The 26465-nt window shown below is 42.0% G+C and overlaps 1 protein-coding gene across 2 annotated transcripts in view; it reads left to right on the top strand.

The window, feature by feature from the left end:
* The window catches only part of ZW10 (zw10 kinetochore protein), a 35445-nt gene extending 18333 nt beyond the window's left edge, over positions 1 to 17112 (top strand). For both annotated transcript variants that reach the window (XM_008261207.5, XM_017343240.4), the window contains 7 exons: positions 3089 to 3327; positions 6372 to 6443; positions 10502 to 10671; positions 12190 to 12320; positions 12842 to 12973; positions 13719 to 13921; positions 16500 to 17112. In XM_008261207.5, coding sequence (XP_008259429.3) covers positions 3089 to 3327; positions 6372 to 6443; positions 10502 to 10671; positions 12190 to 12320; positions 12842 to 12973; positions 13719 to 13921; positions 16500 to 16620 — 1068 coding nt within the window. In that variant the 3' untranslated portion in view covers positions 16621 to 17112. The remainder of the gene's footprint in view (positions 1 to 3088; positions 3328 to 6371; positions 6444 to 10501; positions 10672 to 12189; positions 12321 to 12841; positions 12974 to 13718; positions 13922 to 16499) is intronic.
* Positions 17113 to 26465: the final 9353 nt, after the last annotated feature.

Below are 26465 nucleotides of genomic sequence, written 5' to 3'. Positions count from 1 at the left end.
CTAGGCTAATAGGTGGAGTGGTTTTGAAGTTACAATATTAAAACAAATAAATTAAAAAGAAACCCAGGGTATAAATAATTAAGCCTACAAGGCTAAGTAGTTTGCATTATGGGTAATTTACTCTTTTGACCTTAGATAATTGTGGGCACTTTCTTTTCTGTTTTATTTTCTTCATTTCTTACCTATGTCAAATAATATTTTGTAAATGCAAGAAACTAAACTATTGAGATTAAAACAGAACAAGGCAGTCCCTTAATAGAAGACTACTCAGCCATTTATGCCATCACTGAGAGACTGTTCCCTTTCTTCCTTAATCCTTTATTCTGTCATCTCCCATTTTCTTTGGGGCAGCCCATTACTGTGTTCACTCCAACAATATAATCAGCTCTGTGAAGTACTCAGATATTAACACATTTTGTGGTAATTCTGGATTGTTAAGGGAACCAATATCTGTTGTGCCAGGAACGGTGCTGTGATTTCTTTTACCTAAATATCATTTGATTATGTCCCTCTTCTGCCCCAAATCCAGTGGCTTTCCATCTCATGGGAGACCCAATACCCTTAACAATGGCCTGCAAGGCCTTGTGTGATTTCTCCCATGGACTCTGTAACTCTCACCTGTTGCGTTCTTCTTCCATTGCTCTGCCCAGGCACTCTGGAGTCGTTGCTGTTCCTTGAAGGGGCCAGGCCCACTAGGTTGCAGAACCTCAGTCTTTTGTTCCCTCTTACCACAAATACCTGACTTGCTGTTTTTAAAAAAGCACTTCCTGACCACTTCTTAAAAAATTGTGACCTTCTCCTTTTTTTCTGTCCATCTTAATTGCTTTATTTTTCTTTATGTTAGTTATCATCGAACGGTATTTTATGTGAATCGTTTATTGTTTCTCACTCTTCAGGAACTAAGCTCCCCGAGGGCAGGGTTTTTGTGTTTGACCCTTTTGGTTACTGTTCTATCTCCAGCATCACTGAAATAGCTGGTACACTCTAGCATGTAACACTGCTAGGGTGCACAGTGAATGTTTGGTGAATGAGTTAGTATAACCCCCTTTATTTCTGTCATGACTCCTTTTTGTAAATAGCAGTTTTGGATTACTGTCTGACTGGACTTAATCTTCTAACATTTTTGGACCTCATTTTCCTTTTCCATAATATGAGATAATTGAATTAGAAAATCTCTGAGATCCCTACTCAAGTCATTCTGATATTTTATAAAACTGCATTTTTTTTGAGTTCTTAAATCCTAATGTAGCTTGCTCTAGGTCATGACTTCTCAGTATTGGCACTGTTGACATTTGGGGCCAGATCATTCTTTGTGTAGGGCTGTCCTGTGGGACCTCTATCCCAAGATGCCAGTAGTACCTCTCCCAGTTGTGACAACCTGGAGTATCCCAGATGTTGCCAAAATTGCCTCTGGTTGAGAACCACGGCTCTAAATACTAACCTGAGTCTTTCTCTTAGAGTTTAGGCCCTGGAATGAGATCTTCTAAACTATTTAACATTGAAAAGCTCCTCTTCCCTCTCTAAAAGCCTTTTTCAACTTAATTGTTTTTTTATTATCTTTATCTAAATTCTTTCTCTAAGTTCCTCTATGTATACTATTTTCCCAAAAGATCTGTAAAGTTGTTCTCTTTTGCTGTTTTGTTTTTACCTTTTTACTTGAGAGATAACACATTAGATCTATTTTTTCGTCTTAGATTCCATTGCCATTCTCATGAAATCAAACTCTTTTGATCATCTGTATTCTGGGCCCACTATTTTTCTGACCAGCATTAGCATTCTTTGTCATCTCTGTAGTTACATGTTTTCATCAGCATTCTAATGGTAGCCATAATTTTTGACAACCTAATCTTTGACATCTGTACTCTCATTTAAACTATAACAGCTTTCTGAGGTATATATTATACCAATTTATCGATTAATAATCCAAATCTGTGACTTAAACATTTTTTCTTAGATTTGGAACTTTTCTATAAGAAATTTTCCATAGAGGTTCAGTATGTGCAGTATGTGGGAGTAGGGAGCCCACTGTCTCCACGTGCTTAATCTCTCCTTTTTTCTTTTGCCTCTGAGGCATCTTTGAGAAGCAGGGTTTGAAAGCCATTATCAGTACCGTATATTCATTTTACAAGATCCAGAGAAGTGAGATGAATGTTAAAAGTTAGGTTAAGAAAATATTACTGCCGGTGCCGCGGCTCAATAGGCTAATCCTCCGCCTTGCGGCGCCGGCACACCAGGTTCTAGTCCTGGTTGGGGCGCCAGATTCTGTCCCGGTTGCCCCTCTTCCAGGCCAGCTCTCTGCTGTGGCCAGGGAGTGCAGTGGAGGATGGCCCAGGTGCTTGGGCCCTGCACCCCATGGGAGACCAGGAGGAAGCACCTGGCTCCTGGCTCCTGCCATCGGATCAGTGCGGTGCCATTGGAGGGCCGCGGCGGCCATTGGAGGGTGAACCAACGGCAAAGGAAGACCTTTCTCTCTGTCTCTCTCTCTCTCACTGTCCACTCTGCCTGTCAAAAAAAAAAAAAAAAAAAAATTACTGTTTTCAGATTCACAGCCTAGTGTTTGCATCTAGTCCCATCCCAAGTCTGAGGATTTTCATTGTATATAAAGGTTAGGGAGGCTACTTTGGTTTTAATTTGGAGTTTGTTAAGGGAGGGATATACTAGTCTGAGTTGGTTATTTCATTGACTAAGCCAACATCTGTATCTAGTGTGAAATACTTTGTTTAATAATTCAGACAGTAGAACATATATACAGTTGTCCTGCTGTTAATAATAATCTGAGAAAAATTATTTTTAAAAGTTTTTCTGTTTGTCTGAAATCTTGGGCCACTTGCATAGTTTTGCTGTTTCCACTAAGATAAAGAGTGATTTGGAAAAGTTTCATAGTAAACCAGGTTGCATATTTCTTAAGACATGCTGTCACTCAAGAGTGAACAGTTATTAAAATATTTCTGTGTTTACTATGTGTTTAATTACTCTGTAGAGCCCCAGCTTTATCATGGAAGCAACCTGCGTATTGTTCTTTGCTATATACTTGCATTTGACTTATTCTGAAAACAATGCATTTTCTGTTTCTGTGCTTTAATCTTAGATTACTCCTGATTGTAAGATAAGTGTGCCAGACTTACCCAGCCCTCATGAAGATGGCAAGCTAGAAGTACAGAGAGTGTCCAAAAGTCAGTGCAATGAGTTGGTGAATTTAGAGCCTGAAAATACATTGGACCAACATTCCTTCTCATTGCCCACATGCCGCATCAGTGAATCGGTGAAGAAGTTAATGGAACTTGCCTATCAGACTTTACTAGAGGCAACCACCAGTAGTGACCAATGGTACGATTCCAAGTTGTCTGAAGATGGCAGGTCTTGGGTAAATGCCTGTCTGACTAGGCATTTCTTAAGAAAATTAGCTGTAATTCTTTGAGTTTTCTCATCCTATAAATTTTTTTTCTAGAAAAACAGTGTAATACACATGTTTATTTCCAACTTTTATTTACATTAATGTAGATGTTATTTACAATAACAAGATGTTAGACCACATATATGGATGGACAGATGGATTTCTTTGACATTAAAAATTGTTAATCTTGGCCAATATCTGTGGCTAATCCCATTTTGTTCCTAAAAGCTCCTGAATCCTGGCTTCAGATAGGCCCAGCCCTACCCATTGCAGCCATCTAGCGATAGGCTGGGCCTATGTGAAGCCAGGAGCCAGGAGCTTTTAGGAACAAAAAGGGATTAGCCACAGATGCTGGCCAAGATTAACAATTTTTAATTAGTTTTGTTGAGAACTAATTAAAAATTAAAATAAAAAAATTTTTTTAAAGTATACATCCCCCCGCCAAAAAAATTTGTCAATCATTTTTTAACAAAGTTTTTTACTTTTGGTTTAAGTTTTACTTTTGAGGAGTCCTACATGAGGATGCACATGAAAATAATTTAAAATAGGCCGGCACTGTAGCTTACTTGGCTAATCCTCTGCCTGTAGCGCCGGCACCCCGGGTTCTAGTCCTGGTTGGGGGTGCCAGATTCTGTCCCAGTTGCTCCTCTTCCAGTCCAGCTCTTTGCTGTGGCCCGGGAGGGCAGTGGAGGATGGGCCAAGTGCTTGGGTCCCTGCACCCACATGGGAGACCAGGAGGAAGCTGTAGCAGCCATTAGGGGAGTGAACCAACTGAAGGAAGACCTTTCTCTCTGTCTCTCTCTCACTGTCTATAACTCTCTCTCTGTCTCTCTCACTAACTCTGCCTGTCAAAAAAAAAAGAAAGAAAAGAATTTAAAATACTTCTTGAAAAATAATTAATATTCAAATGTTCATTTATTATTATTGATGTTGGTGGTAATAGCAGTAGTGGTACCATCTGCTCCGATTTGCTCTGGCTTCTAGCCTAGTGTTCTTTTAACCTTTTGAAATCTAGGCCCTAGTTAATTTACATTTCAAATATTTATTTTTACTACATTTTTAAAGTTTTTTTTTTTTTTAAGATTTGTTTATTTATTTGAAAGGCAGTGTTAAGAGAGAGAAAGGGAGAGACAGAGACAGACATCATCTGTCTGCTGGTTCACTCCCCAGATGGCTGCAATGGCTAGAGCAGGCCTATCTGAAGCTAGGAGCCAGGAGCTTCTTCTGGGTCTCCCATGTGGGTGGCAGGGGCTCAAGCTTTTGGGTCATCCTCTGCTACTTTCCCAGGCACTTTAGCAGGGAGCTGGATTGGAAGTGGAGCAGCCGGGACTCAAACTGGTGCCCATATGGGATGTCAGCGTTCCTGGCAGCGGCTTTACCTGCTATGCCACAGCACTAGCCAGCCATGGTGTAATGTTTCAATTCATGTATACAGAGTATACTGATCAAATCAGGGTAATTTACATAAAATACTACTTTTTAAAGTAATTATAATAATAATGTGTTAGGCAGCCAAAAGTAGAAGGAAAAGAATGAAACATCCCAAATATCTGGTGTCACTTTTTCAAGATGACTTCTATCTTGTATTCAGGGTACCGCAAACTCTATTCCATATCTCATACTGAATCTCTTTTTTGTTTGATAAGCTCCTTTCCTGGTCCTAGATTAAACTGAGAAGAAAATGGCAGACTGAAGCCCAAGCTGATTGTTGAGCAGGCTTACAAAAGCCTATTTCCTTTGTGTCTATGTTTAGCAGCTTTTTACTTTTCATTCTTATAGTAGAAAACAGTTTCAGTTAGGATGTGCCTTAATCAAATTGCAATTTCACACAGACCTCCAGAGTTTTTTTTATCTTATCTCCACATACAAAGCCCTCTCTTTGATTTTGCTCTAGTAAGAACATGTTTACCAAGATAGTTATGTAGCTTTAATGAATTAAGTATTTACAAATCTATTCAGTTCTAATAATAAGGAAGAAAAATTCTTCCTAATTAAGGAGGAATATATTCCTTTGGCAAAATAATTATAAGAATGACTATTTCTTCACATGTCACTCTCCTGAAATATAGCAGACCAGACGTTAGACATCTAAGGCAGTATTTCTTAAAGTTTTTGAGAACACAGAACACCAAACAATATTTTTTGTACTGAATATCTCTAGAGATTCTTTCCGATAAAAGGTGTGGTTTTTAATAGGACAAGCAGAAGCACAATCATGCTAGAACAAACCTTTCCCGTTGTCAAATCTTAAGCAGCTACATATTCAGCAAAAATAGAATGAAATAATTCAGTCAGGTGCCATGGTAATTAATGGTAACTGTTTTTGATATAGTAACTGTGACTTTTCTAAATATTTGTGGAATCCCTCTGAGTTATTCAAGGTACATAGTTTAAGATGCTTTTTGTAGATGTAGGCTATACAAACTTTTATTTGCTCTTTTGAAGTATATTTTAATAATAATCTTTAGGTGTTTTAAGACCAGATTTAAAGGGCAAAAAATCTTGAGGGCTGGATTCTGTCCTAGAAAATGTTGATTCATCTCCTTGCATTGGGTAAAAAGGAGAAAAGGTGAAAGCTGAAAGTCAGGCTGGTTCAGAGAGAACCAAGTGAGTGCCTTTATTGATACCTTGCCCTTTGCAGAGTGCAGCAGGGAGTGGGTGACATTTGCTTGAGGCTTAGCTTCATTTGTTACTAAAAGCATAGTCTGCCCACCAGCAGAACATAAATTGATAAATGGAAAAGAGGCTTTGGTTTAAATGCTGCTGTTCGTAAATTTATTAATGGGTCCAGATTTTTAAAACTACAATCTAGTTAGTAGATTTTGGTTGAGCGTACGTTTCTATCTAGATCAATGGTGTTTTCTAGCAATGGACAAAGGAGATAGTGATGACCCTCATTGAAGGTACAGTTTGAATTTTTTTCTCCTTTTCAGTAAATCCTTTATGCATTTCTGTTAAATCTTTGTTTTCTTTTTAGTGCTGTTCAACTTTTCTACTCAGTGAGGAATATCTTCCATTTGTTCCATGATGTTGTACCAACATATCACAAGTAAGTGCCACTGTATCTCATTTAGGTATGGTGATCATTTGTCTGAAATGTCTGTGCCAAGATAAATTAAGTAATATTGTATCTCCATCAAAGATATTTTGGTTACTAAAATTTACGATAAAATATGATTTGTAAGCCATTTTAAAACACGTCTTTGGGGGCTGGGCTTATGGTGCAACAGGGTAAGTTGCCACTTGGAATGCCGGCATCCTATAACTTGAGTGCTGATTGGAGTGCTGCTTCTGCTAGTTCTGTGCTAATGCGCATGGAAAGCAGTGAAGGATGGCCCAAGTGCTTGGGCCCCTGCCACCATATGGGAGAGCTGGGTGGAATTCCTAGCTCCTCGCTTTAGCTTTGACCCAGCCTCAGCCATTGTGGCCATTTGGGAATTGAACCAATGGATGGAAGATCTTTCTCTGTCTCTCTGTCTCTCTCTCTCTCTGTCACTCTGCCTTCCAAATAAATAAAATAAATATTAAAAAAAAAACATTTGGAGGACTTGATAATTTATACTAAACCAATAAGGGTGCTGTAATGCTATAGTATGTTGAGTGACACAAATTTGAAAACTCAAAAGAACCCTGTTTTTTGATGCAAGGCATTTTCAGAATTATTGTACTTGGTTAGAAAACAAGAAAATCAGTCATACTCTGTATTGTTATCCTGTAATCATATCACATTTGTCATTCAAAGCTCTGCAAACTGACCTACCACAAGAGAATGCTATTTAATTGCCAAATGAGATCAGTCACGCTACCTAGCTATTGTAGGCTGTATTTACTTGGCATCCTCTGTTTTGGTTCATCTGAAAAGTTACTCAGCCCTAAGCCTCCAGGTGTTCTCTTGTTTGAATTAAGTATTTTGGGTGCCTTTTATAAATGTTTTTATAATATGTCAACAAAGTTATTCATAGCCGAGGACTGTTTTCTTTTTCCCCAAAGAAACCTTTTATTTAAGGAATACAAACTTTGTGCATTTCATAAGTACCAAGGGTTGTTTTCAAAGACAAAATCAATTTATTATTTGAAGTATTTTTTAGTTCAGATTTTTGAACAATTAAGATGCTTTTAATTAGGCCCACCTGTTGTTTTTATTAAGCCAGACATTTATTTTGAACCTTACTGTTTTTGCTTGCATTCTCTTTGCTGTGGTTTAAAATTCCTACTTCACTTTCTCTGTAGTCAAGTCAAGGAAGAGAGAAAACATGCAGGAGTCAGCTGACAGCCTTTTCCTGGATGATTCTGACCGTTGGCTTAGATGTTTGCTTGGCTCAGAGCACTCTTCACTTTGTGGTGGAGTTAGATTTGCCCCTTTTTCTCCTTTGTGGATCCTGAAACTTTGTGTTGGACCAGTGCTTCGTGAACTTTAGTGTGTGTTCCGCATCACCAGAAGCCTGGTTAAATTACAAGTTCCTGGATCCCGGTTCCTGTGCCCAAGGTTTCTGATTCAGAAGGTCTTGGTGGGATCTGGATTTTTAATGAATCTCAAGATGAGGCCAATGTTGCTTGTCAGGGCGCCACACTTTTGAGATACACTGTTCTAGATTATGGATCTCAGTTTTGGCAATATTTTAGATTCACTTACAGAACTATATAAATATACATACAAGCATACTTAAAAAAATCCATGGAAAATGGAGTTAAAAGGTAAGTTTATTTTGGTGGAAAAAAATTTGGAAATTCATGTATAGTTTTTTTTTTTTTACGATTTATTTTTTTATTTGAAAGAGTTACACAGAGAGGAGAGGCAGAGAGAGAGAGGTTTTCCATCTGCTGGCTCACTCCCCAATTAGCCACAACGGCTGGAGCTATGCCTATTCAAAGCCAGGAGCCAGGAACTTCCTCTGGGTCTTCCCATGCTGGTGCAGGGGCCCAAGAATTTGGGCCATCTTCTACTGCTTTCCCAGGCCATAGCAGAGAGCTGGATTGGAAGTGGAGCAGCTGGGACATGAACTGGCATCTATATGGGGTGCTGGCACTGCAGGCTACAGCTCTACCTGCTACGCCACAGTGGCGGCCTCTTTTTTCTTAAAAATTTATTTTGCTTGAAAGGCAGAGTTACAGAGAAGCAGAGGCAGAGAGAGAGAGAGAGGTCTTCCATCTGCTGGTTCACTCCCTGAATGGCTTCAACAGCTGGAGCTGTGCCGATCCGAAGCCAGGAGCTTCTACTGGGTCTCCCATGTGGGTGCAGGGGCCCAAGGACTTGGACCATCTTCTACTGCCTTCCCAGGCCATAACAGAAAGCTGGATTGGAAGTGGAGCAGCCGGGACTCAAACCGGTACCCATATGGGATGTCAGCACGGCAGGCAGTGGCTGCCAGCCCCTTATGTATAGTTTTTTATAATATGCATTTTTTAAAAGGATTTATTTAGTTATTTGAAAGGCAGAGTTAACAGCGGGCAGTAGAGAAGACAGAGAGATCTTCATCTGCAGGTTCTGCAGGTTCATTCCCCAAATGGCCACAGTAGCCGGGGCTGGGCCACGCTGAAGTCAGGAGCCTGGAACTCCATCCAGGTCTCCCACGTGGGTGCAGCGGCCCAAGCACTTGGGCCATCTTCTTCTGCTTTCCCAGGTGCATTAGCAGGGAACTGGATCAGTAGAGCAGCCGGACTCTAATCAGTGCCCATATGGGATGCTGGTATTGCAGGCAATGGCTTAACCTACTTTTCACAATGCTAGCCGCTAGAATACATATTTTTAAAAAATGTTTTGAAGACTCTTTGTATTTGTCTGTACCTACAATTAGAGCTTTTGGTTAAGGTCTGGTATAAAACCCAGGCATCTGTGCTTTTTTAAGTCCCACCAGTGATTCTGATGAGTAGCTCAGTATGAGGACAGCTGTCTTAAATTGGTAGTTTCTGGCTTGTATACGCTAGCCTGACATTGAGTCAGCAAACTAGAAAGTATTAATTGAATGACTGCTAGTGGATTTACAGCAGATTTCTTCCTAAGCTAGACAAATAGGTGTAGAAGAATTTTTTTTTTTAATTTTTTTTGACAGGCAGAGTGGACAGTGAGAGAGAGAGACAGAGAGAAAGGTCTTCCTTTGCCGTTGGTTCACCCTCCAATGGCCGCCGCGGCCCTCCAATGGCACCGCACTGATCCGATGGCAGGAGCCAGGAGCCAGGTGCTTCCTCCTGGTCTCCCATGGGGTGCAGGGCCCAAGCACCTGGGCCATCCTCCACTGCACTCCCTGGCCACAGCAGAGAGCTGGCCTGGAAGAGGGGCAACCAGGACAGAATCCGGCGCCCCAACCGGGACTAGAACCCGGTATGCCGGCGCCGCTAGGCGGAGGATTAGCCTAGTGAGCTGCGGCGCTGGCCTAGGTGTAGAAGAATTAAAGCAATGATAGTGGGGCCCCCGCACCCACGTGGGAGACCTGAAAGTGGCTCCTGCCTCCTGGCTTCAGATTGGCACAGCTCCGGCTGTTGTGGCCAGTTGGGGAGTGAACCAGCGGATGGAAGACCTCTTTCTTTATATCTCTCTTTGTAACTTTGCCTTTCAAATAAATAAATAAATAAATCTTTCTTTTTTTTAAAAAAAAAGCAATGATAGTAATTGTGGATGAAATTAAAACCACCTGTGGAAAGTTTTCAGCGATTATTTAGTTTGGAGTAAAGTTAAAACATCTGTATATTTAAAAATTTCCCAGGTGCCTCTAATTTGAGTCAGTGTTAAAAAACAGTGAATTAGAAAGTAGTGCAATAATTCACTATATAAATGAAGTAGGAATTTGGAGAAGAAAATAAATTTGTATTTCCAAGGACTTACCAGAGTTAAATTTCAGGGGAATTATACCTAGCTCTGCTAGGTTTTCAGTGTAGACTTGCCTCAGGTAAACACTTTGATTCCCTTAATCTTTTTGCTAATCACTGGGGTCGTGTTCTAGGATAAGGTCATGTTCAGGCAGAGTAACTTCACTCCTAATGGGACTGGGAATGATGAGATTGCCTCTTACATATAGCATTTATAAAGTAGATGATTAGAAGAGTGGTGGCTTTTCATCAAACAGAACTTCACTAACATGTGGTTTCTTTCTACCTCTCGTCCTGGCCTAGGGAGAATCTGCAGAAATTGCCCCAGTTGGCTGCCATTCACCACAACAACTGTATGTATATTGCTCACCACTTGCTCACCCTCGGCCATCAGTTCCGATTACGCCTGGCTCCCATTCTTTGTGATGGCACCACTACATTTGTGGATCTTGTACCTGGCTTCAGGAGACTTGGTAACTGACTTCCTACCTGAAGGAAAACGTGGATTATGCATCTTGTTAGCCTCATGTATTTGTTTTCTTTTTAAAAGATTTATTTATGTATTTTAAAAGGCAGAGTTTTAAAGAGGCAGAGGCAGAGAGAAAGAGAGAGGTCTTCCATCCACTGCTTCACTTCCCAGATGGCTGCAATGGCTGGAGCTGGGCCAATCCGAAGCCCAGAGCCAGGAGCTTCTTCTGGGTCTTCCATACAGGTGCAGCGGTCCAAGCACTTGGGCCATCTTCCACTGCCTTCCCAGGACATAGCAGAGAGCTGGATTGGAAGTGGAGCAGCCAGCACCCAAATTGGATTCTGGCACTGCGGGCGGTGGCCTCACTCACTACACTCACTACACCACAATGCCGGCTGCAGCCACATATGCTCATAATTTATGAATTAAGTAGTTAGAAATTAGGCAGTGGTCCTAAACTGTATTGGAAGGTGGGAGGGCATTTAATTTGCAAATGATCTGTTATTTGATTTTGTAAAGTGAAGGCAGTCTTTGTAGGAGCATTACTTTTTTGTTATACGAGTTCATGGTACATTAGAGTTCCAGAATGCATTGCTGGTGTGTGTTGCAACCACTACATCAGAGTTAGCTCAGAAGAAAGCACTTAAGACTTGTATTGTGGCAATTCTGTTTGCATTGTTGATAAGAGGTCACTAATGTCAGGGCTTACTCTTTTGCAAACAAGACAGCTCCCCTTGGTTTTAATTGGGATTATTAAAAGTCAAAAGAAATGAAATGTGGAGTAAATCAATACATTTAATGATAGCCTAAGAAAAGCAGAGAATCTTTATGGATCATTTAGTTTTTCAATTCCTGATTTTCCTCTCTGGTGGTATAGGTATATCAGAATAATAAGTAGGCCGCCGCCGCGGCTCACTAGGCTAATCCTCCGCCTGTGGCGCCGGCACCCCAGATTCTAGTCCCACTTGGGGCACCGGATTCTGTCCCGGTTGCTCTTCTTCCAGTCCAGCTCTCTGCTGTGGCTCGGGAAGGCAGTGGAGGATGGCCCAGGTGCTTGGGCCCTGCACCCTTGTGGGAGACCAGGGTGGGGCTTCTGGTTCCTGGTTTCGGATCGGTGCAGTGTGCCGGCTGTGATGGCCATTTGGAGGGTGAACCAACGGAAAAGGAAGACCTTTCTCTCCGTCTCTCTATTTCACTGTCTAACTCTGCCTGTCCAAAAAAAAAAAAAAAAAAAAAAAGAATAACAAGTAGCTCCTTTTTCTATATAAATAATTTTTTTTAAGTCTGACTCTAGGCAAAGTTTTGAAAGACTTATTTATTATCCTGAGAGGGGGGTTGGAGGGACTGGCTAATGTATTAGAAGTAATTGTTTCTAGGATCTCTAGGACAGTGTTATGATGTTTTCTAGCAGTTGTTTCTATATAAGCAGAATAGATACATGTTGTCTCTTCTCTTCTGCCCTAGTTTTGCAGTCTGTCAGTGAACAGCTTTTAAAATTCTTTCTTCTGTTTTCCCATCATAGGGACAGATTGTTTTTTGGCACAAATGCGGGCACAGAAAGGTGAACTTTTGGAAAGATTATCAAGTGCTAGGAACTTTTCAAACATGGACGATGAAGAGAATTATTCTTCAGCAAGTAAAGCAATCCGGCAGGTGGGAGGCTGTTACTAGTGCTAGAATTTATACTGTATCCTTAGATAACCTCCCTTTTTTTTAAGCAACAAAGAATATGTAATAAGTAGTTCAGGTGATTTTTCACTCCCCCATTGGAAAATCTAGATACCTTTTACAGTCATGTTTAAGAACTTTCCCTTCGCTTGCCCCACCAAGGTAATAGGAAGCTTTCTCTCCATTACCTAGTAAGTTTATTGTAGCAAGTAGATGACTCATGAACTTGAATTTGGGAAATGTAAAATATTAGCTTCCATCTCTGCCCCTCTCTCAAGTGATTTATCTTTTTACTGCTGTTTTTGTATTTTCCAGATGAGTCTGTTTTTCATGTACTAGGGATATTACCCAGGTTCAGTACACATTTCAGGAAGCAAATATTCTTGATTACCTTACATCATCTTTGCATAATCCACTCCCCTCCCCCCAAAAAAACATAAGTGTAAATTTGGAAAATGTGAATTGCCACAATCTCTATCATGTTAATAGCTGTCTTCTTCTGACAGGTGCTACACCAGCTAAAGAGACTTGGAACTGTGTGGCAGGATGTCTTGCCAGTGAATATATATTGCAAGGCTATGGGGACTTTACTCAATACAGCGATTTCTGAGATCATTGGCCGGATCACTGCCTTAGAGGTAAGGACCATTAAATAAATGCCTTGCCAGCCTGGAGGTGCAATTCTTGTCTCAGAAGTGACTTTAAGGAAGTGATATTGAGGTCTCATTTTTAATCAACACAGATGGTAGAAGAAATTGTTCATGTTTCTTTTATCTAACTCATGTTACCTGTTTTTAGTTTTATCTTAATTCTGTTTTGCTGGAGACTTGTTAATTTCTCTTATACCTATGTAAGGAAGGATTGTGCTGCTTCTCATTCTAGCATTTGTAAATTACCAATGAGGAAGATAGAAACTGGGCAGTGGTCCCAGTGTATAGTATAAAGTAATTTAATTTGCACATGAACTGAATTGCTGAGGAAAGTAAATGCAGCCTTGTGCAGCTGTGGCATTTCCAGCACACCAGTGTAGTGAGATTAGCTGTGACCCTCTAGGAAAATTACCTGAAGCCAAGCCTAGATGGAATAAACCCTTGCTTGTGATAACATGCCTTGCTTGCAGCAAGCCAGGCCACATTCTGCTGGAGAAATGGATTTTTTCCTGCAGGCAAACTGAATTACTGATAATTTGGTGAAACATATTTTGTGTCATTTTAGCTTTAGAGTATTGTCAGAGTGCTGATAAGCTAGTCAGGTGTACTAAATTGGTCACAAAATACGCTACTATAGCTGACCCACCTGGACAGCCTACACCACAGATCTGCCCTTTCCCTACTATTAAGCTGGCACAATTCTATTTGTTGTGTTCCCTTTGCGCAAAACTAGGACATCTCCACTGAAGATGGTGATAGATTATATTCCTTGTGCAAAACAGTGATGGATGAAGGACCTCAAGTCTTTGCACCTCTGTCAGAAGAAAGCAGGAATAAGAAATATCAAGAAGAGGTTCCAGTCTATGTGCCAAAATGGATGCCCTTCAAAGAATTGATGATGATGCTACAAGCCAGCTTGCAGGAGATTGGGGATCGGTGCGTGTAACCCTTCTACAGATGTATAAAATCTCTCCACAGCTACAAAAGAGTAATATTACCATTTGTAGCACTGCTTGTTATAGTATTTTGAGCTTGACCATCTGGTTTTGGCATGCTGTACACATGACCTAGCATTTGTGAGAAGTACAACCTTGTGATACTCGGATGGAAATTGTTGCTCACTTTAACAGTGGGTGCATTTATCTGTTTGATTTCAAACCATTGATTGGGCAACAGTTTTTGTGCAGGGAGTACAATAGTTTTAGAGGTGAAGAACCATACTCGGCTGGTGCCGCGGCTCAACAGGCTAATCCTCCGCCTAGTGGCGCCGGCACACCGGGTTCTAGTCCCGGTTGGGGCGCCAGATTCTGTCCCGGTTGCCCCTCTTCCAGGCCAGCTCTCTGCTGTGGCCAGGGAGTGCAGTGGAGGATGGCCCATGTGCTTGGGCCGTGCACCCTGTGTGTTACACATCCAGGAGTGCTTATATACTGTGTTGATTGATTACTAATGAATAGTGTTCCTGGCACAGGCAGCTCCATGTAGAGGCTCTAAGGCCCCTCTCCATCCCTGTAGCTACTGTCTGTCTGTTTTAGCTTGGTTTTCTACAGATGTCCTGTCACATTAGAATACTCATTCTAGATGTATCTCAGCTGTTTGCAGCAAATATTATCCATTATAAAGCAATGTAAATGGGATCTCTATTTGAAAAAAGTTACGTCAAAATACTTCTAATTACATATGGACAAGCCTTAGTGAATAAGAACGTTGTTTTTAGGTAATAACATTCTAGAAGTCTGCAGATGAGACCTTTTGGGCCTTCTAATAGCCTAAGAAGGATCATTGATGCCTTGTTATGAGAGAAATGGCCACATTAGTAGGTCTCAACTCCTTTTTTCTGCTTAGCAAGATCTTTTATTCTTATAGAGATTTCAGTAAACATAGGGCTAATCTCTAATTGAGAACATTCCTTACTGAAGAAGCTGGTGATGTGTGATGTGTAATTTAAGTGTTTTAAAGTTGTAACATGTGAAGGAATGCAATTTATCTACCTGCTACCCAACTTTGGTAGAAATACCTTTTGAAGGCCCCTGTCTACCCGTCTCCAAATGCTCCTCACACATCTTGAACTCTGTGTTATTTCCTTGCCTTTTCTTTATATACCACATTTACATGTATTCCTGAACAATATGAAGTTCAGACTTGTCTGTTTTTGATCTTTTTATCCATGGACTCTTCAGTAGCTTGCTTGTTTTGTTCAGTATTATGTTTGTGAAATTCATCCTTAACGTATAGCTACAGTCAGTTTCACTTCTGTGTCGTATCCATTGCACACCTGCTTCATAATTCCTTTATCCTGTTGTTTCCATTTTCGCCAGTATTTAGAATTACCAGATTTGAAAATTTTTGCTCATCTAGTTAATGTAAGATGAGAACTCATTGTTATTTTAATTTGTTTTTTTCCCCAGATTCTAATGAGTTTGAGCATCATTTCATTGCTCATTAATGTTTCTTCTATTGTAAAATGCCTGTTCTTATTATTTTGCTCTTTATTTTGGGGATTGGTTTGTTTTTCATTATTGACTCTGGGAGTTCCTTGTTTTTTTAATACCAGTTTTTTTTGTCAGTTAAAATGTTTTGCCTGTGGTTCACTTTCCTTTTTTTTTTTTTTTTTTTTTTTTTTTGAAGAACCTCTATATTCATTCTATATATCCACAATGGCTATACTAACAGCATATAAGAGTTCCCTTTTCTCTACGTGCTCCCCAGCATTTGCTGTTTGTCTTTTTGATGATAGTTATTCTAACTGGCATGAGATGCTACCTCATTATGGTTTTTATCTGCATAATTTCCCTGATAGCTAGGGAAATGTATTTTTCATGTATTTGGTTGGCCTTTTGTATTTCTTTTTTTTTTTTTTAAGATTTATTATTTATTTGAAAGTCAGAGTTACATAGAGAGGAGAGGCAGAGAGAGAAAGAGAGAGAGAGAGAGAGGGAGAGAGAGAGGTCTTCCATCCAGTGGTTCACTCCCCAATTGGCTGCAATGGCCAGAGCTGCAACCATCTGAAGCCAGGAGCTTCTTCTGGGTCTCCCACGTGGGTACAGGGGCCCAAGGACTTGGGCCATCTTCCACTGCTTTCCCAGGCCATAGCAGGGAGCTAGATTGGAAGTGGAGCAGCCGGGTCTTGAACCGGCTCCCATTTGGGATGCCGGCACTTCAGGCATTAATGCTTCAGGGTGTTAACCCACTGTGCCACAGCGCCAGCCCATGTGGTTCACTTTTTAAAGTAGTTATGGAAGTCGAGGCATGTGAGTGCAGTATAATTGTCAAGTTCAGAGAGGGCTGAATGAGCGTAGAATAAGGGGGAACAATCGCACCTTGCTCACTTGGTCTCTTCATCTGCCTGTGCTAGTTAGAGCTCTGTTGAGGAGGAGATCTGTAAGCAGGAGGAGTGATGCCCAGGGCTTGTTTTATTTCCACTTGAAATGAATATTTGGTTCACACAGTGATTTTTAAATCTTGTTTATACTTCAGAGACCTGATGGAAACTAGAATTCTATCTTTTGTTTTGCAGGTGGGCAGATGGAAAAGGGCCCCTGGCAGCTGCATTTTCCTCAAGTGAAGTAAAAGCTTTAATTCGTGCCTTGTTCCAGAACACAGAAAGAAGAGCGGCTGCCCTTTCTAAGATTAAATAGCACCATCCTCCTGAGAAAGCCATGTCTTGTCTGTGCTGATTCCTCCCCTGGTGTAATTACTTGTTTAAAGACTTCTTGGAGTCACTTGTTGGTTTTGATGAACCAGTCTGTCATGCAAGTTTGACTTCACACAAGAACATCTTACCTCCTGGCCTATGTGAGGCTTTGCTGAAGAACTAGATACTAAGATGTCAAGTGAAGCACCTCAATCAAGTGACTTATTGGCCACTTTTCTTTGATAGACAATAAACTCTATAGGGCAGTATTATTTTAATACTGTTTCCAGGGCCCCATGGGAACTGTATACATTGTAAATGTAGGCCATGGCTTTGGATTAAAGAATCCAAGAGATTCTAAGAGTTAAGGTAAACAATTCATGAGCAAATGAGAGAGATTTTTTAACGGGAGTAAAGGTACCATATTTGGCCTTGCAGAAATTGAGGAGACTTCCTGTAATATTTCTTTCCAGTAAAAAGTACTTTTCAGAGTTAAGGGTGAGTGTCTTGAATAATATGGGAGCTTTGACAAAAGAGACCAATACATTTTCTTACCTTGAACACCATTCTTTTTATTTTTTTTCTCCACTTTTTTTTTTTTGACAGGCAGAGTGGACAGTGAGAGAGAGAGACAGAGAGAAAGGTCTTCCTTTGCCGTTGGTTCACCCTCCAATGGCCACCACGGCCGGCGCGCTGCGGCTGGCGCATCGCGCTGATCTGAAGCCAGGTGCCAGGTACTTCTCCTGGTCTCCCATTTTTTTTTTTTTCCATTTAAGGGTCATGAGGAGGAAGACTGCCTTTCTTTTTATCACAGAACTCAGCTGTAGCTATCAACAAGCTGTGTGTTTTCCTAAAGAATTCAGAGAGAAAAAAGAATGGTCTGAACCAGGATGGTTTTTTGAGAACAAAGAGTTGATTTTCCTAAGCAAGGAAGAGGAGGCATCTTCACAGGTGAATAAAATATCTATTTTTAAGAATTCACACAATTCCGGGAAGGATTCTTTCCTCAGCAGTTGAAAGCATGGGGAGGTGAGGGCAGAACTGAGATGAATGCCTCACAGAATTGTTGCCCAGAGCAGCAGATTTCTTTTGTTCATAGAAGCCATTCCTGTTGTTGACAAGTGTGGCAGTTTGGGGATAGGCTGTCTCATAGCTGAAAGCGTGCTGCTCCCTCCGGCTCTTTCCACAGTAAGATGGAACACTGTGTTACGGTTCTTCTTGGGCTGTGTAGACTCAGGCCCTTGGGGCTTTCCCCCCTAATAAGTAGTGCGCATATCATGGCACACAGAGTGGGCAGACTCCATCCTCTTCCCTAGCCAAGGCAGTCAATAGCTGATGATTAAGTGGTGTTCATTCTGGTTAGGGATGAAGCATCTTATTGAGCATGGGGGAATTGGGTTTGGCAGCTCTTCCAGGGCTCATTCTGATTGGAATGGAAGTAGAATCTTATTCTGTAGCGTGTGTAGATTATGGGAGCAAGGGAACTGAAGAGCAGACCTGTGGGCCAAGTTAAGACAAACCTCCGGGATTCCCAAAGAGCAACCAGAGTTCTATCACTGATTTTGAAAGATGAAATTCAGAAAAGGTTGCCCAAGGTGGTAATCAAAGGAGAAGTTTTCATTAAAAATGCAAGTCTGCAAATAACCTAAGTCCAGGAGGTGGTTTTATAGTGGCTCTGGTTTTTATGTGGATCCTGCATATCATTGGTGGTCTGGCACGTGGTCAGAGTTACAAGAGGATTTCTCGGAAATGGAGATCCTCCAGATGGCACTCTTTCCTCAGGCGTGGGAGCATTGTGAGCCTGGTCTGTGCAGACGGAGGCTGGAGAACCTGTACTTGACCCTGAGCTTATATTTTGGTCTTGGTCAGCTCTGGAAGTCATCCAGGCTGTGAACAGCGTCCATACTACAAGGCACAGCATACTGATATCAGTCGCTTGTGAGTAGATCAAATGGTCTTTTCTCCGATGAGTAACATTGTTAAAGGAGATGGGGTAACCTTCTTTCCTTGCTTGCATATACTTGTGCTGTCACTTCAGGCAATGATTCTCAGGTTCTTACGGGTTTTCACTCTATTGTGTATCTGATTTCCCAGGCTTTTGTCTCTTCTGGAGGTACTGAGTGCCACACACACACACACACACACACACCCTAAGATACTTTTTGTGATCACAAGGAACCTGACCTAAAGAAGGAGTTTTTTCAAGCTCCATAGATAAATGAAGGCGTGCACAGGAATAGCTTCTTAGTAAGGGGAGAGGCAGGAAGGGATAAGCCTATCAAATTCCCTCACAGAAAGTCTTCTCACAAAGCCATCCCTCTGCCTTGAATGTTGATGCCTCCATTCTTCCTCATCATAATATAGACTTTGAACTTTGGTTTTGTGATGTTTCTCCTAAAAAATATGCATTTTGCAAAATCCTAAAATCTGCAAAGCTCTAGATTTTGAAAGTTTTCCTATTACCATATGATTTAGACAGAAATGTTTTTGCTTTGTCGGGAAGAGTTTGGCTAAGAATTTTGTGATATCAGAAGCTATAATTGAAAATAGCATTGCATGTCTGAAAACCCAGTTGTGAAATCTCTGCCTTCAGGACAGGGAGGAGGGCAGTCATTTTGATGAGCTGTGTGTTTGTTCTTCACTCCTTTATAGAAATCAGATGCCCTGGATTCTTTGTTTGACACAGTAAGGTGGGAGTAAATGAGTGTTATCTTTCCAGATACTGAAGAAGAGTAGTACTGAGGCCAAAGACAGCTGCGCATTTCCCTGCTGCAGGTTTATAAGTGGTTGTAAAACTACATTTGTTTCGTTTGTTCTCATCACTGAACAAAACTCTCCAAAACAATAATTCCCTGCCCTCTGGCAATTTAAATTCTAGTTCCAAGTGAGATAATAAGCATAATTATATGTCTGAAGATCATAAATGTTAGGGGAGAAATAAACAGCATGTGATAAGGATTAAGAGTTCCAGAGAAGGGAGCAGAGGGGTGAGCTGCACTTCTGACTAGTATGCTCAGGGTGTGCCTCCTTGAGAAAGAGAGCAAGGGGTGGTCTGAGAGAGACCAACCTCTGCAAGGCCTGAGGTCGGAGGGGTGTGTCTGGTAAGTTCAGGGAATGCCAGAGAGGGGCCAGCATTGTGGCACAGTAGGTTAAACCGCCTGCTTGTGACCCTGGCAGCCTTTTCTAGAGCGCCGGTCTGAGTCCCGCTGCTCTGCTTCTGATTCAGCTCCCTGCTAATACAGCTGGAAAGGCAGCAGGGGATGACCCGAGGACTTGGGTCCCTGCACCCACATGTGAGACCCGGATGGAATTCCAGGCTCCTGGCTGCTGTGAAGCAGCAGAGGGAAGATCTCTCTGTCACTGTGCAAATAATTTTTTTTTTTTTTTTTTTTTTTTTTTTAAGAGAGAGGGAGTGGAGCAGAGGTGAGGAAGCTCTGGAAGTCACAGGAGAAAGGCAAGATTGTGTAGTCTTGAAGGCCAGTGTAAGGATTTTAGCTTTTTTATGCTGGCAATCCTTGAGTAATTAAAAAAAAAAAATAGAAACAAAGAATAATTGCTGTCAAACCCTGTGTACACATCACCTACCTTCAGTTACCACGTGGCCAATGTGCTTCATCTGTACCTTCATCTGTGCCTCCTCCCTCTGTTCTACGAACACACTGGACTGTGGAAATAAGTGGTAGCATATTTCAAATTCATTGCATAGTCGAGATTTCATTTCCTTTGAAGCTTTCCTGTATTACATCCTGTGTTCAGTTCCTGTCCTTCCCCTCACCTCTGTCCCCAGGAGCTGTCCTCTAGTTGCTTTCCCTCCTCTTTCCACCATTCTCAGTTCTCCCCTTATATCCACTCCATTCCTGTTTCCTGAGCACTGGGGATTAAATAACAAACCTCTCAAAAGCAGCTGACAGCTGGCTCATGCCTCCACGTGCATGGTGTCTTCTCTGTGCTCCAGCTGCTCCCTCCAGCCAGCCTACTCCCATAGTTGGGGGTGTTCCAGAGCTGCGTGGAAAAGACTTTCCTCTTGCTGACTTTCATCAGAGAGCAAGTCCCTTGTTCCCTTAGAACCAAAGTCTCCTGGATTACTTTCATGGGGATCGCAGAAGACGTGGCCACGCACCTCGGCTACCAAGTCCTAGGACAGGAGGGCAGCTGGAGTCAGGAATTGGCTTGATTTAAGGCAGAGCAGCCCCCTCCCTATGATCTGTCTAGGCAAAGCCATGGAGTGGAGCAGCCTCTGCCTCCTGACCAGCTTTAGGAGTGCTGCTGTAAGAGAATATTAATTGTACTCATTTGCATGAAGGGCTCCATTTATGCTTTATTACCATGCAGTATGATGGAAGTTAATGCTTCACATCAAAGATGTCATTAGCTTTGTTATAAATTTCAGTTAATTTCAATATTAAGCTCTGTTTCTAAATCTTATCTAAAAACTTTGTCGTATCTATGTTATTGTTTAAAAAGCACAACTTCTTGCTCACCAACTATTTAGTAATCTATTTTAGGATCTTTTGTAAAATTGACTTCCATCACATGGGTCTGAAGTAGAAGTTAAGTGTTTTTGCTTTTTGAAAACCAGGGCACTTGCTCGTCTTGGGACTGTGCAATGTGATTTTGTGATTGTATCTGTAGTTTCTTTTATTTGAGTCCCATGGGGTATCATGCATCTGGGTCTAGCATTGCGACCCTGACTAAAGCCCAGTTGTTTTTTTTCCCCTGTCTTCCTGCTTATCTTAGGCTTCATTTCCCTTTTAGCTGCATTCATTCTCTCCTTTCCAGGTTGAAGATAATTCTCCCTGATAGAGAATATGGATGTAAAATAGTGTTGCAGCTCTTCAGTTTTCTGTCACTTTTTAAACCTCACAAAATCAGCTCTGACCATAGCATTTCTTCTTCCTTTTCTTTCATTGCTATGCTTCTCCCCCTCCCCAACATCTCTGACAGAATTTTTAAAAATAAACTTCAGAATAATCTGGGCTTTGATCTTCCTGACACTGTTTTTCCATGTTGAGGCCATTCTTACAGTTTTGCGTATGAAGGGCCTGTTTTGTTTCATAGAATCCATTGCTGGTTTCCACCTGCAGCTGTACTCTGGGTTTTTTATTATGTCATCATGCTTTATTATGTGGTCAGAGTTTCCATTTTGAAAGCTTGCTCCTCTTTCATATTGTTTGCCATCTTTCTTCTAGAGTCTTTGGTTATGAAGTGATTTCTGGTATTTTTCTGTGCTCTTTGAAATATGCTTTCCTATAGCCAGGGCCTGTATGTAGGACATGCCATTTCTTCCTGGCTGTTGTGAAATGTACAGGTATTCTCTGATAGTTTGAATTTAAAGATCCCCTCTTCTTCATTGATTGGAAAGCAGTTATTAGCAAGGCAATGAAAAAGCACATTGCTTGGGGTTGGTGCTGTGGTGCAGCGGGTTAACACCCTGGCCTGAAGTGCTGGCATCCCATACTGGCACCGGTTCAAGACCTGGCTGTTCCACTTCAGATCCATCTCTCTGCTATGGCCTGGGAAAGCAGTGGAAGATGGCCCAAATCCTTGGGCCCCTGCACCCACGTGGGAGACCTGGAAGAAGCTCCTGGCTTCGGATTTGCGCAGCTGCAGCCATTGCGGCCATCTGGGGAGTGAACTGTCAGATGGAAGACCTCTCTCTCTTTGTCTCTCCTCTCTCTCTGTAACTCTGACTTTCAAATAAATAAGTTTTTTTTGTTTTGTTTTGTTTTGTTTTGTTTTTTTAAAAAGAGAAAGCACAGTGCTGAGGGTAGGCATGTGGCACAGTAGGTTAACCTGCTGCTTGCAATGCCTGCATCCTGTGGCAGTGCCAGTTCAAGTCCCCTCTGCTTCTGGTCCACTTTCTTGCTGATGCATCATAGGAGCCAGTGTATGATGGCTCAAGTTTTTGAGTGTCTGCCACTCACTTGGGAGACCAGATGGAATTCCTGGCTCCTGACTTTGGCATGGCCCAGTCCTGGCAATTAGGGGGCATTTGGGGGAGTAAGATCTCTGTCTTCTCCCACCCCCATCCCTCTTTTTTCAAGTAGATGAAAGTACATAAAAAAGAAATACTAAAACAAAAAATCACTGGACATTCTGATATTTAGCAGAGTCGGACCTTTAGCAAGCTTATGGAGAGCTGAAATTCTGTACATCCCTGTGTCAACTTCTTGTTCATTTTAGAAAAATAACAGCCACCTCTTTCTTCCATTTGGCTGCATGGTGCTGTAGTGTGTGTGCGTGGCAGTGTTATTCCTAATTCTTTTTCTGTTTCTCTTCACTACAAGTGCCTGATTGTTTAACAATCATTTCATCAACCTATGAGAATTTTAATTTGAGGTTAAACTTAAGGATTTGACAGACTTTCTGGTTTGTTTTAACTTTCTGGTTTGTTTTGTCTTTTAAAGAGTTCAGTCAATGGAGAAATAGATTTATATGATCTTTTTATTTTTTATAATTTATTTTATTTGAAAGAGAAAGGTAGAGACAGAGAAAGAGGTCTTCCATCCACTGGTTCACTCCCCAGATGGCTGCAATGGCTGGAGCTGTGCCGATCCGAAGCCGGGATCCAGGAGCTGCTTCTGGGTCTCCCACGTGGGTGCAGGAACCCAAGGTCTTGGGCCATCTACTGCTTTCCCAGGCCATAGCAGAGAGCTGGATCGGAAGAGGAGCAGCTGGGACTAGAACCAGTGCTCCTATGGGATGCTGGCGCTTCAGGCCAAGGCTTTAACCCACTGCGCCACAATGCTGGCCCCAAGTTTGTTTGTTTGTTTGTTTGTTTGTTTTAAATCGGGACAAGGGTCCAACGCTTTGGCAGAGTAGGCAAAGCCACCACTGCCTGCAGCACCGGCATCCCGAGTGGATGATGGTTCATGTCCCGGCTGCTTCACTTCTGATGCAGCTCCCTGCTAATGCCTGGGAAAAGCAGCGGAAGATGGCCCAAGTGTTGGGGCCCCTTCCACCCATGTGGGAGATCCGGAAGAAGCTGCTGGTTGGTCTGGCCCAGCCCTGGCTGTTGCGGCCATCTGGGGAATGAACCAGCAGATGGAAGGTCTCTCTCTCCCCCTCTCTCTAACTTTCAAATAAAGAAATAAATCTAAAAAACAATCAAGGCAAAACCCCAGTCTTATTGAGAGAGTAATATTCTTCCAATGAAGCAAAGACAGCAAACACCTCCTTTTTTGGATTTGCAATGAAGTTTGCTTCAGAGTAGAAGAAAAGGGCAACTGAAATGCTCTTACTCTGTTTTAAGAATCTCCTCTTATCTTGAGACAGATTGTTAGGAGATGGGGATGCAGTTTGTGAGGATGAAGAGGGAAGGGGGCAGGGGGAGGAGAAGGAAGGAGCTCATTTTGATCCTTTTCAGGATTGTTGCTGTGGCCAGCTGACTCACAGAGACCCAGGGAAGAGGCAGCACTGGCGAGTATGAGCATGGGCCGGGGTTCACACTGATCAGGGGTTCACACTCAAGTCTGCATTTCCTTAGCTCTGGAACCTTGGGCCAGTCACACACTCTCTTAACACTCAGAGAATCCGTTTGTATAATGGGGACAGATAACATGACAGAGTATAAGAAGACTCAGTCTTTTTAATATCTACAACAGTATGTCACATTTAATAGTTAATAAGTATTTTCAGAGTGAATGAAATGTGTTGACAAGCAAAATGGTTTTTGCTTATTTGTTGTTTTTATATTAGTATAGTTTGTGCGACCTCAAAAATACCTTCATATTTCTTTCCTAAAATTGAGATCTTATCTCATAGCATTCCTATTAACTATATAGATATGCTATTATGAAAATTAGAACAGCAAATGGCAGATATACAGGAAAGAAATAATGTAGAGAAAACTATATATGAAATATGCAGCACAGGGAAGTGATCACAGAGTATCAGCTCAGTGTTCAGCCCTTCAAATTCAATGGACACAATTTAGGGATTAATAACAAGCAGGGCCAGTGTTGTGGCACAGCAGGTAAAGGTACTGCTTGTACGTTGGCATCATGGGGTGGAGGGCTGAGTTCTAGCTGCTCCTGCTTCTAATCCAACTCTGTGACGTACCTGGGAAGGCAGTGGAAGATGGCCCAAGTGCTTGGGTCCCTACCACCAACCTGGAAAACCCACATGGAGTTGTGGACTCATGGCTTTGGCCTGGCCTGACACCAGCCTTTGCAGCCATTAGGGGAGTGAATCAGCAGATGATTCTCTCTCTCTCTCTCTCTCTCTCACTCACTCTAATCTGTTTCTCTGATGCTCTGCCTTTTACACAAATCTTTTTACAAAACACAGGCGGTTCTCCAAGTTTGTTGGCGCTCCTTTGAAAGCAGGAATAGTGTGCAGTGCTCCTCTTGAGGAACTGAGCAGAGAATCTTGACATGACTGACAGTGTGTGGGTGACAGTCCAAGTACGGGGTGGGAAAGGCAGGTATTCGCCTGGCAGTTGAGATGCTGGTTAATAATGCCCATATCCCACATCAGAGTGCCTGGAAAAGCGTCCTGGCTCCAGCTCCGGATTCCAGCTTCCTGTGATGCAGACCTGAATTGAGTTCCTGGCTTCTGACTCAGCCCCAAGCATTGCAGGCATTTGAGCTGTGAGCCAGCAAATAGCAGCACTGTTACCTCTGTGCCTCTCAAAAAAAAAAAAAAAATTTGTATTTATTTGTATGTATAAAAACTGTGCAGAATTCATGCTGCCCGGGGGCACAAATCATCTCTGGTGCTGGTTGCCAGGACCCTTCAGCAGTAACAGAGGCCCTGATGTTGAACCAGTGAAGGGCCAGCCATCCCAGGGTACCTGGCATTTGGCACATTTGATTCACATTCTAGCTCTTTGAAAGTTTGTCTTCAGTTTTGATAAGGTCATTTTTAAATGGAAATGTAATAGTTTACCAAGACATCTCATTTCCGAACATTTCTAGACAAATAAGGCTTATTGTGTGACTTTATTACGATTGTTAGTGGAAGGGTTTCCCTTTTTTTTTTTTTTTTTTTTTTTTTTTTGACAGGCAGAGTGGACAGTGAGAGAGAGAGACAAAGAGAAAGGTCTTCCTTTGCCGTTGGTTCACCCTCCAATGGCCGCCACGGCTGGCGCGCTGTGGCCGGGGCACCACGCTGATCCGATGGCAGGAGCCAGGTACTTATCCTGGTCTCCCATGGGGTGCAGGGCCCAAGCACTTGGGCCATCCTCCACTGCACTCCCTGGCCACAGCAGAGAGCTAGCCTGGAAGAGGGGCAACCAGGACAGAATCCGGCGCCCCGACTGGGACTAGAACCCGGTGTGCCGGCGCCGCAAGGTGGAGGATTAGCCTAGTGAGCCACGGCGCTGGCCCTCCATTTGTTTTTATTTTGATAATTATTTTTGAGTAGAAGTGGGAGGGTTTAAGTAATAGCTTTAAATTTTTTAAAAATTTATTTTCATTTTATTTGAGAGGTAGAGGGAGAGAGAGAGTATATAATCCTAAAAACACCCTTTGAGAGAGTGTGTTTTCCCCGTTTACAGGTGAAAAGTCAAGGCATAGAGAGGTTAAGTATCTGAAATTGGAATATGGGGTGCCATATGCTATCACTGTGTGCTTATTAATAAATTCCCAATATTAATAAGCCTGTGTGGGTTCTTGCCTAATATTCAGAGAATTCTGAATACTGGCATAAATGAACAAGGCAGTATGATATGTTTTAAGCTTTTATTCAGTGAGAGAAATCATAGGAGAGTGAGGGCACCATTTACAGAGAGAGAAATCTGGATTCATACCAAGCACCAGGAGCCAGCCACATGGAAGAGCATCTAGGCAGGAATCCTGGGGTAGGGATGCAGGGACCCACACTGGCAAAAGGCCAGAAAATGAAAGG

The sequence above is a fragment of the Oryctolagus cuniculus genome, chromosome 1, assembly GCF_051225735.1.
Source record: "Oryctolagus cuniculus isolate XC-2025 breed Fujian yellow rabbit chromosome 1, ASM5122573v1, whole genome shotgun sequence".
NCBI classification, from domain to species: domain Eukaryota; kingdom Metazoa; phylum Chordata; class Mammalia; order Lagomorpha; family Leporidae; genus Oryctolagus; species Oryctolagus cuniculus.
Note: the sequence above shows the minus strand (reverse complement) of the source record. Positions and strands in the feature narration are given on the sequence as shown.